Raw genomic sequence first — 11,647 nt, forward strand, 5'->3', positions numbered from 1 at the left:
AGACACGTATGTTTCTGCAAAGCTGAGATCAATCACCTGACAGTATTGTATCTTTTCTGTCTTTCTTTGGTGTTTCATCAGCCCTTCCCTCATGTCACTAAGGATTCTTTAAAAACAAGATTTTTTAATAGCTGCATCATGTCCTACCATATGGCTGTACCATGATTATCTAATCTTTCCCCTGTGATTAGACCCATTCAGCAAATACAAGTATTCTTGAAAGTCCTGGAGGAAGATGGACGGATAATTAAAGGCAGTCCTGTTCCCAGGAAGCGTAGGCTCTCCGGGCAGAGACTGCACGTGGAACGTTATTCCACTGTGTTGTAGCCTGTATTAGGGGTGCATGCAGGCCCCTCACACCATGAGGGAGGAGGACACTGCTCAGGGAGAGCAGGTGGGGAGAGAAGAGAAGACAATCAAGGATGGCACCCTGAAACACGTTTTTCAAATTGAGAAACATTAAAATGTCCAGATTCCCGTCACCAGCCATACATCCCCAGCTCATTATTCTGCAGGTGCTCAAGACATTGAAGACATCATTCTGCTCTCCACCAAATCCCTCACCGCTGAGAAACCACACACACACACACACACACACACACACACACACACACACACACACACACGGCATGAGTGACAAAGTCAGAGAGCTGGTCAGATCGGGTGCTGGAAGACAAGACGGCCCGGGGGAGAGCAAAGCTGCAGACATCCCGACAGCCCAGGGCAGGGTCCAAGGAATCACAGGCTGGCCCGAAACTCACACCTGACCAGCGCAAGAGGGATTCAGGTTGGCAAAGGGCATTCTCGCTCTTGGGGGCTCACGAGCCCGTCCTGAAGCTCCTGCTGTCTTTGCTCCCCTTTTCAAAGGTTGTGCATCTCCTCCCTGATTGAGATGCTTCTTTTCTATGGGCTTTCCCCTCTTCCTTTCTTTAAAGTCACTGTCAGGTACAGACTGGGATGTAATGGCGTCATTGGAATCATTCTGGGATTCCTTCGAAACTGCAGGAAAGTGGCATATCTTGCCACACTTGCAAAACCAGGGGTCCGCGTGCCTGAGCAAATAACTTCCCCCTCAGATTCCTCAGCCTCACCTTTGCTGTAACCACCCTGAGCTGGGTCTCAGTTTCCCCTCCCCTGCCAGGTGGTACTTGGCACACAGGTCAGCCACTGACCCGCAAGTCCTGTTCTTCAAATCTTTTTGCCCCCACACCCCTCAGCGCTTGTTCTAGGCAGAAGCAGGAAGGCACGGGGAGGCTATTCCAGAACATTCTAAGTGAGGCATGTTGGAGGGAAGCATAGAGGAAATCCACGGAGATCATCATAGGAAGCTCCAAATGTTGGAGCCAGACTCAGGGCATTCCTTTTATTAATCAACGTGTGTATGTATGTATGAGGATTAGACTCGATAAGGTATTTGAGAAACCTATCAGCATTGACTCTAGAGATAAGCAAATGCTTAGCACAGTTCCTGGATAAATGCTACTTCAAAAAAAAAGTACTTATTTATTTGAGAGAGACAGTGTGAGAGAGAACAAGCAAGAGCGGGGAGGAGGGGCAGAGGGAGAGGGAGAAGCAGGCTTCCCGCTGAGCAAGGACCCTGACATGGGGCTCGATCCCAGGACCCCACGATCATGACCTGAGCAGAAGGCAGACGCTTAACGACTGAGCCACTCAGGTGCCCCTAAATGCTACTTTTTACACAATGCTTCCTATAATACTAGACAATCATGAACGAGAAGGTACAACATCTGGGTTGAACGCTTGTAAGTTGTATCCTTTTAAGTATTCATCCAATCATCCATCTATAAAACGTTTGTTGGGCTTCTCCCGTGTCTTGGGTGTGTGCTAGGCTGGGGACATGGTGTCTCGGAACACCAGATGTGGTTCCTGCTCTCCCAGGACTTTATCTTTTCCAGAGATAAGAGCAAAAGAAAGAGGGGATGAAGATAAAGAGTAATTTTGGGATTGTACAGAAAGGAAAATTGGACTCTGTATGTTTTGGTAAAACAGGAAAAGGACAGGTGGGGAGGGAGGGAATGGCTGGGATAGGTAGACAGGAACCCTGGAATAGTTTTTATTTCTTTCCACAGAGAGGCAGCAAACTATGAAGAAAATGATGTCTAAGGACGCCCGGCTAGAACGTGCAGATCCTCAACAATGAGACTCAAACATACACGTTTTTAGTTCGAAAGACTTGTGTAATCGAGAAAACCTGAACCCCTGATCAAACACCACAAACTTAGATTTCCATACTTTAAATTTAGCACTAGAGTCTTGGTCTGCGTGCGTGCCACGATGTTTTCCAGAACCACTGTGCTGTCTAAGCACCCTGTGGCAGAGCAAATACTGCTAACATTCTCAAATATCTCGGATTTATTGACGCTTTTTCTGGTTTGCCTCGCGGACGACCTCCGCCTCTTGGTGCAGTACTACCGGTTACCCCGCAGGGGGCAGCAAAGGATAAGAAGAAGCGGGTAGGATTCCCAGGGGGGCCTGAGTCACCGTGAAGGGACCGGTCTGTTGAAGATTGGCCATAGTCAACAATGAGCTGGGGTCTTCGGGTATATCTAAAAACAATGTTAGAGCAGAGACAAGTTAGAAGAAAGTCCCGGCTCAATGAAATCAGCCTGGAAAGCATCTCGGGAAGGCAATATATTAGAGCACAGACTTTGTCTATCTGTACTGTTCCATGCAGTAGCCACCAGCCCACATGTGGAAACTGAGCATTTGAGGTGGGGTCTGTCTGAATTAGGATGTGCTGGGAGTGTAAAATACACCCTAGATTTTACTTAGTACTAAAAAACGGCTGTAAGACTTCGTTAATAATTTTTATAGTGATTACATCTCTAAATGATAATATTTGGGGTATTTGGGGGTTAAATAAAATATGCATCAAATTAATTTCACTAGTTTTACTTTTTAAAAGGTGGTTCCTGGAAATTTTTTTTTTTTTTAAGATTTTATTTATTTATTTGAGAGAGAAAGAGAGAGCACATGGGGGGGGGGGGTCAGAGGGAGAAGCAGACTCCCCGCCGAGCAGGGAGCCCGATGCGGGACTCGATCCCGGGACTCCAGGACCATGACCTGAGCCGAAGGCAGTCGCTTAACCAACTGAGCCACCCAGGCGCCCGGTTCCTGGAAATTTTAATATTATAAATGTGGCTCTTGTATTTCTTTCCTTTTTTCAGAGAGAGCGAGAAAGAGAGAAAACAAGCGAGAGAGAGAAAACAAACACGAGGGACAGAGGGAGAGAGAGAATCTTAAGGAGGCTGCACGCTTAGCAGGGACCTGACTCGGGGCTCGATTTCATGATTTCATGACCCTGGGATCATGACCTGAGCCAAAATCAAGAGTTGAACACTTAACTGACTGAGCACCCAGGTGCCCCTCTTGTATTTCTATAGACAACACTAGTTCTAAAAATATTCTATTTTTGGTGTCCTGAATGTATTTCTTCCCTTTTATTTGGTTTGTTTTTGCTTTTTTTAGTACACTCCACCCCCAACATGGGGCTGGAACTCAGGACTCTGAGATCAAGAGTTGCATCTCTATCGACTGAGCCAGCCAGGCTCCCCCTGAATGTATATATTTTTAATTTTTTATTTATTAAAAGATTTTATTTATTTATCAGAGGGAGAGAGAGAGAGCAAGAGAGCGCACAAGCAGGGGGAGTGGCAGGCAGAGGTAGAAGCAGACTCCCCACTGAGCAGGGAGCCTGATGCAGGACTCGATCCCAGGATCCTGGGATCATGACCTGAGTTGAAGGCAGACGCTTAACCAACTGAGCCACCCAGGCACCCCCTGAGTGTATTTGTTCTTAAGTAGGCTTCACTCCCAGATGGAGCCCAATGGGGGGGCTTCAACTCAGGACCCCGAGATCAAGACCCAAGCTGAGATCAAGAATCGGATGCGTAACCGACTGAGCCACCCAGGCGCCCCTGAACGTTTTTCTTGACTCAAAGATTACTTCAGGAACTAATTTCTATTTGATGTGATTTTAGTTACATTAAAGCTCCCTTCAGGGGCCTAAAAGGGGATACAAATCCCGCTTTCTCAGAAGTCTAGCAAATAAGAGGATGAAGGTCATAATATGATTTAAATGAGGGACGTGATCTGGTACGTGGTCTTATAAAAACAATGTCCATGTAAGGCATTATGGGGAGGGATGGGGAAGACTCCTAAAAATGAGAAATTGTAGCATCACAATGGATTCCTGAGAGAGCTCATGTCATCTCCTGTTTGCAGACCTTCAAACACATGGTACATTGTCTCTGTTTTCAGCCTTGACTGAAGCTGGAAGACTTGAGCCTGGTGCTGATTTGAAGGGGTTTAGGGCAGTGGTTTTCAAACGTGGCTGCCCATTATAATCACCTGGGGAGCTCTAACAAATTCCAGCTGCCGAGACCACACTCTGAACCAATGAAACCTCCATATGAAACCCAGGTATTCACCATGTGCCAAGTTTACCAAGTTTGAGAACCTCTGGGACAGTTAAGAGGGTGGGCTCTGCAAACTGCCTGGCTTCAAATCCCAGCCCAGTCACTTCCCAGCCAGGTGACCCTGGCCAAGATACTTAGCCTCTGTGAACTCTTAACCTCTCTACTGCAGAAAAGGGGTGAGGAAAATAATAAACCCTTAGAGGATTGTCCTGAGCTTTAAATAAGCTAATCTATGTCAACCACTTAAAAGAAGGCAGGCACGGATTAAGTCCCCTAGCAATTATGATCACCAGCTTTCTTATTTCATATTCCTCTGGAAGACATTCCCAGCCATTGCTCCGCCATCTGACACTCATTCACCTAGAGGGTTTCTTCTAGTGTCCTGTATCATTGCTTGGTTCGTACACGAATTCATTTTTACAAGAATTCACCAAGCAGCTCCTTTACTACAGGTGTGATGGAAGACAATAGGCACACCTGCCTGACCCCCTCGGTTTTTAACTTCCCTCACTGGTCTGCGTTTCCTAGTGAGATCATAAGCGTCGTGAGCTGTGAGACCACGCTTGGTGCCTGGCGCGCCCTAGCCCCCAGCGCCTGGCACCCAGCGCCCGGCACCCAGCGCCCAGCGCCCAGCGCCGCGGATTGGAAACTGCGGGGTACCACAGGTGGAAGACTGTGTTCTAGTTCTTGCTTTGCCACTTACAGCCTGGGTAATCGGGGGCAACCTGCTCGTGCTTCAATAGCTGTGCTTCCTCGCGCGTCAAGTGAGGTGACCCACCCATGACTGTCGCGAAGGGCACGGGTCTGCCCGCGCGCTGTGGATACAGCCTGTAAGCAAGGGTCCACTCCCGGGCCCTCCGGAGTCAGTGCCGCGCGCGCCCACCAGGGGACAGCAGGCCGCGCCGCCCAGCGGCTGCGCGCGGGACGCGCGACGTCAGGACCAGCGCCCCGCCCCGTGACCGTGACCGAGCGCGGCGCCCGGGCGCGTCCGGCCCGCGGACCCGCAGCGCAACGGGAACGCCGGCAGCCGCGCGATGGGGGCCGAGGCGTCGGGGAGCGGGCCGGCGCTGCAGGAGCTCGTGCGCGAGGCCGAGATCAGCCTGCTCGAGTGCAAGGTGTGCTTTGAGAGGTTCGGCCACCGCCAGCAGCGGCGCCCGCGCAACCTGCCCTGCGGCCACGTGGTGTGCCTGGCCTGCGTGGCCGCCCTGGCGCACCCGCGGACGCTGGCCCTCGAGTGCCCCTTCTGCCGCCGAGCCTGCCGGGGCTGCGACACCAGCGACTGCCTGCCGGTGCTTCACCTCCTGGAGCTCCTGGGCTCGGCGCTGCGCCCAGCCCCCGCCGCCCCCCGCGCCGCCCCCTGCGCCCCCGGGGCCCTCACCTGCCACCGCGCTTTCGGAGGCTGGGGGACCCTGGTCAACCCCACGGGGCTGGCGCTGTGTCCCAAGACGGGGCGGGTCGTCGTGGTGCACGACGGCAGGAGGCGGGTCAAGATCTTTGACTCCGGGGGAGGATGTGCTCATCAGTTTGGAGAGAAGGGGGAGGCTGCTCAGGACATTAGGTACCCACTCGATGTCACCGTCACCAACGACTGCCATGTGGTTGTCACCGACGCCGGCGACCGTTCCATCAAAGTGTTTGATTTTTTTGGCCAGATCAAGCTTGTCATTGGAGGCCAGTTCTCCTTACCTTGGGGCGTGGAGACCACCCCGCAGAATGGGGTCGTGGTAACTGATGCGGAGGCAGGGTCGCTGCACCTGCTGGAAGTCGACTTTCCCGAAGGGGTCCTCCAGAGGACGGAAAGGTTGCAAGTTCATCTGTGCAGTCCCCGAGGGGTGGCCGTGTCTTGGCTCACGGGGGCCATTGCGGTCCTAGAGCAGCCTCTGGGGCTGGGGACTGGGGCCGGCAGCACCACGGTGAAGGTGTTCAGCCCAAGTATGCAGCTGATCGGCCAGGTGGATAGCTTTGGGCTGAGCCTCTTTTTTCCTTCCAGGATAACTGCCTCAGCCGTGACCTTTGATCACCAGGGGAATGTGATTGTTGCAGATACTTCTAGTCAGGCTGTCCTATGCCTAGGAAAACCTGAGGAATTTCCGGCTCTGAAGCCCATCATCACCCACGGTCTCTCCCATCCTGTGGCACTGACCTTCACCAAGGAGAATGCTCTTCTTGTGCTGGACAGTGCAGCCCATTCTATAAAAGTCTACAAAGCTGACTGGGGGTAAAGGGGTGCGGTGGGGGTTCTGGGGTCTGCAGTCAAAAGCCCTGGAAGGCCACTAATGAATCGTTTAACCTTGGATCAATTAACCTCCTCTCTCCAACAGGGATAATTATAACTGCCTGGCAAACTTACAGAGCTTGAGGTAATTATTAAAGAATAATAATCTACCATTTATTGAGTATGTGCACCCTGTGCTGAGAAATTTGCCAATATTAGCTCAGTGTATTCTTACACCTGTACCCAGGGAGGTAATGTCTATGATTAATCCCATTTTAGAGATGAGGAAAACGGAGACCCCGAGAGTTCAAGTGACGTTCCCAAGGTCTCATTTACTTACTGTGACAGTCACAACGGGAACGCAACTCGGACTCCTCAACCCCTTGCTCTTAAATAAGTTAACAGATGTGAAAAAAACCAACATGTGACTGTACATTGTTACTCGGTGTACTCTGTTTACTGGTAGCTGTTTCTTCTGGTTGGATAGGCAGAGAAAGGAGACTTTAGAGTGTTCAAGAGAAAATCAGGGTTGTGTGATGGGCGTGGGCAAGAGTGTCATTCAACTTGCAGCTCCTTCGATGGGGCCTTAGATGGAGGAACTGTGGGTCCTGAGTTACTTGACTAAGGAAAACAGTTGAACTGCCTGTGGAAAAGGTAAAGGTGTCTGTTAAGACCTGTGTCTCCTCCACCACAGGCACTCCGGAAACACTAGCTGGATGGTGCAGAAAAGCCTGTGTGGGGATAAGTTCGGAACCACCGCAGACCACTCCACACTCACACACCTCGTGCGAGAGGCCTGGAAGGCAGGCCTGTCCCATGTGTGCGTTCCTAGAGAGAGAAGTCCCCACAGTCGGCTCAGGGCAGGATGAGTTTACCTGCCTCTTCATAACCAGTGGTGACCTGAAGCACTTTTGCGGTGGGCGTTTTCTCTGTGCCCCATAAATTTATCCCATTGCACACACTGCGTTCTCAATAACCAGTTCCCTTGATGCTAAGCCAGGCCCTGGGAAACCCGTGAATACTTCTCGAATTGATACAAAGCTCTGACCAAGATAAGGCCTGCTCTTTAACGTTGCAGCCGATTGAGCGAATAGGGGGAAACTTGAGGTGAAGTGGCCAGTTCTCTATAAACGGTGTTCTTAGCGAATGTCAACATCTCCGAGTTTAGGGTTGCTGGAATAGTACCAAACCACGGGCACATCAGAAGCAGGAGCAAAATAAATTTTTTTTCTCGGGGGGAACATAGTGGTTTTGAGAGGTAAGAGTTTGCTTTAGCTAATAGCTGATGTTTTACCAACAATAGGTTTCTGTTGTACAAACAGGTTTGATAGATATAACGGACGCACTGAAGATAGCCCCCAAATTAGGAGTAAGCTGTGTTCCAGAAGGTTAAGTTTGTCCTTTGGAGCTAAAAGAGAGACCGTGGTCCGTGCCGGGCCCCAGAAACCCATTGTGCTTTCACTGCTTCCCTCATGTCACGCTAGGATTGCAGGGATCCGGGACCACCACTTGTAAATGCATTCCAAATAGGGATTCTGGGGACAACCTCGTTCCCCCCACCCTTCGAAGCCATCCTTAGGTCAGTGACCTCACAGGTATTCTCATCTGTGTAGCAAGGAAAGGTGCCTCAGGCAGAGATGTAGATTCAGACTTGGTCATTTGCAGGTGAGACAACTGTGACCTTTAAAAAGTTTTCCTCAGGAACAATGACATTTTAATGGCCTCAGCGTCAGCCGATTCAAGGGACTGTCTCCTATTTGCAGTTATCAATGGCATCATCTGACTAGAGAGCTGGGCTTAGGTCTTTTTAAGACAGCACTGGTAGGACAGGAAGAGAATATGCAGCGCGCGTGGAGGTATGCGGCCCAGGTGTGACTTGTTACCGTGTCATGACCCAACCAAAAGGATGGGGTGTTGTGAGTCCTTGAGAGGATGTGAGAGCGAATCAGAGAGATGAGAGTGAGTGACCTTGCTTACTACCTCTACCTGTAGATAAGCAGACTTGGGAGTGGGTAGGACAGGATACACAACAGAAAGACAAAAAGCTCCTCCCAGGAATGGTATCATGAAGGAGCAGGGCTTCCCCGGGGAAGACACAAAGCTTCTGGTGCTGGTCTCCAAGCATGCATCTGCTGAGGGAACAGGCTCAGTGACCTGCATGGCACACGCCATGAGGTATAAATCATATACCTCAGAAAAATGAGGAGAACCACACTGGTGAGTGCAGATTTAATTATCCTTACCTCTGCCACAGGACGGAGAAATGCATACTGGTGGTCAATCCTCCACCAATGGAGATACGCTACGGAGGTGTATCATGGTGACTAGGAGAGGAACTCTTTTCTTGAAGGATATGTAGACAATATGAGAGGATGACGGCCACAACTCACCACAACTATCATACCGAACTGTCATGGCATCCGCTGTGCCCCTCCCCCAGCCCTGCTGATGAGCCTGACCTTCTCCAGCAGTAGCTGATTGGATAGGAGTGCATCCCTAACTACAGCCTATCCATCAACATCCCACCAAATGTACTAACTGGACCAGAAAAATGGCCTATGAATTGGCCTGGGATGAACAGGTTTTCCCAAAAAGGGGCAAGGAGATCTGATTAGAATTTCGTCCCTGAAGTTGTACATTGAGAAATATGGAGCAAATCAGGCAGATGGCAGCCTGGGAGGATGCTGAGCACATACCAAGTTGGGGGGGAGTGCAGAGCTACAGTGAGGAGACCAAATTCACGAATGAGAAGAGGCTGTAGGGCAGAGAAAAGATCCAAGTGTAGGAATCCAGGTAGGAGTGGGAGGAGAAAAGGCCCCCAGAGAAGCTAACCTGGGCGGGTTTGTTCTTTGCAACAGACGGTGCCTAACAAAAGTTACACCGCGGGGTGGTTTGTTTGGAGAAAACTGAGCTTGAACCTACTGATTTTGATGCCAGGAGTACGCCATGGTTTCTGAGGGGGCCACACTCTCCTCAACACCCCCGCACCTGACACTCTGGGGCCTGAGACCACAGGTACAGACGTGGAGCCCCACAAGCCGCAGGTCTAAATATTTGAGTTACCAATGGAGCCAAAAACCTGTCAAATAAAATACATCTGATCCTCCTCCTTTAACAAAGGTAAATATAAATGTTTAAAATGCACTTTCATTACTGTCTGGGAAGCCAGGTTTATTTTAGAATTACTTGGATGGAGTTTATGCTCCATTTTAGAGTGTCGCATTTTAAAGAAAGATCGTGATAAGCTGGAGGATGTTTGAAAGGTCTGAAGAAGGGGCACCTGACTGGCTGAGAAGAGCATGTAACTCTTGATCTCAGGGTTGTGAGTTCGAGTCCCACGTTGGGTGTAGAGATTACAAAAAATAAATATTCCTTTCACCAATAAAAGGGAAGCGCTGTGGGTAGCTGGGCAGTTTGGGGAAGTTGGTCCAGAATTAAGACAATTTGTGGTGAGTTTGCTGAGTAACTTGTAGAGAGTCACAACGCCCTACGGTGACGTTGCGGTAGCCTTGGTCGGGACTGGGTGGAGAACTTCATGTTCTCAGTGACCACATTTCCAATCTCACCCAGCACACGGGACTTTGAGGGATGGGGTTGCCTGAGTCACGTCTCCTGTCTGATCCTGAAGAGCAGAGACAACCCCAGCGTGCTGGTTCTCCAACGTCCAGCAGCAGTATCAACACCTGAGGGAAGAGAGGAACTGAAGGTGCTCCTCTCTCCCTCACCCAGTGGTGGGCTTGGAACATCGCTGAAGTCATCTCAGGGTTAAGTTGGCTAATAAGCCATCAAGAAGATTCTAGCTTCCAGGAACCACTCACACAGCATGGACTGCCCAACCACGGATGTTTGTAGACTGACTGGCTGCAAAGATAAAAGATGGTATATCCAATACAGTAGTTGAAGAGCAGCTCATATTTTCCCACAGAAATAATGACCTAAGAGGGGGCTAATTTCCTGACAAAGGACTCGGGTCAAATCAATCAGTGGTTTGACTAGCAATGTCTTAAAAGTAGCTACAACAAAACTCTAACATCACATATAGGATGACCATGTGAAATTGTGCTTCAAGCGATAGCATGTTAGGACTGGAAAAAAGGCTTCAGAATGACTCCAATAACACCCGAGGCCTACAGAGTTGTGAACGGGCTGGTTTCGGTCACACAGGTAACTAAGGGTAGAACCAGGACTAGAACCTGGATCTTTCTTTAGTCCATATTGACCCCTCTCAAAGGTCAGGGGCTAGGGCTACACACATGCATGTGGGCCCTAGCACTCGCTCTTTTACTGGTAAAGTTCTTATGTTCTTTACAAATAGAACCTTTTGTCCCAAATTTCCTTTAAGTCGGCTTGTATTTTTTTTTTTCTTAGATTTTATTTACTTGAGAAAGACAGAGATAGTGACAGAGAGCACAAGCGGGGAGGAGAGAGCCCGACACAGGGCTCGATCCCAGGACCCTGAGATCAGGACTAGCGCCAAAGGCAGACGCTTAACCGACTGAGCCACCCAGGCGGCCCTGTTTCTTTCTCAAATAGCACCCAGGTTTGTATGCACACTGGCCCAAGAAAACACCATGGTATTTCCAAATTACCAATGAGACCATGACCGGGAGGTCCGGCTCTTTATCATTGCATAGTAGGCCCCTGAATCCAGAGTCATGAGGCTCTGCCCCAAAGGGGCCACATAGCTTCATTGCGTTTCATGGTCACCAAATAGTTCATGGTCCCTGTTACAAAAAGGACCCTTTGGTTCCAAGGCAGCATGATGAAGAAACTGAAACATAACTAACATTTTCATAACACTTGAAAATTGCTCCACAAAGCTGTTCATTTATTTGACCCTCACAGCATTTCTGAGGTAGACAGGGCCGGTCTCGTCAGGGTGACCTGACCAATAAGGAAGCAGAGACTGACAGATGGAATCGGTGAAGCGTCTGCCTTCAGTTCAGGTCATGATCTCAGGGTCCTGAGATCGAGCCCCACGTTGGGCTCCCTG

At 49.9% G+C, this 11,647-nt stretch overlaps 1 protein-coding gene across 1 annotated transcript; it reads left to right on the top strand.

Moving 5' to 3' along the window:
- Positions 1–5,401: 5,401 nt before the first annotated feature.
- NHLRC1 (NHL repeat containing E3 ubiquitin protein ligase 1) lies at positions 5,402–7,095 on the top strand. Its single transcript, XM_006727718.3, has one exon. It carries the CDS (start codon positions 5,474–5,476, stop codon positions 6,659–6,661), a length of 1,188 nt encoding a protein of 395 aa, XP_006727781.1. The 5' UTR covers positions 5,402–5,473; the 3' UTR covers positions 6,662–7,095.
- The last annotated feature ends 4,552 nt before the right edge of the window (positions 7,096–11,647 follow it).

This window comes from Leptonychotes weddellii, chromosome 8, assembly GCF_054177405.1.
Source record: "Leptonychotes weddellii isolate Sample4059 chromosome 8, ASM5417740v2, whole genome shotgun sequence".
Lineage (NCBI taxonomy): Eukaryota > Metazoa > Chordata > Mammalia > Carnivora > Phocidae > Leptonychotes > Leptonychotes weddellii.

Bases quoted from the DNA above. Each gene is read 5' to 3' on its own strand.
- NHLRC1 (XM_006727718.3), top strand. From the start codon at position 5,474: ATGGGGGCCGAGGCGTCGGGGAGCGGGCCGGCGCTGCAGGAGCTCGTG.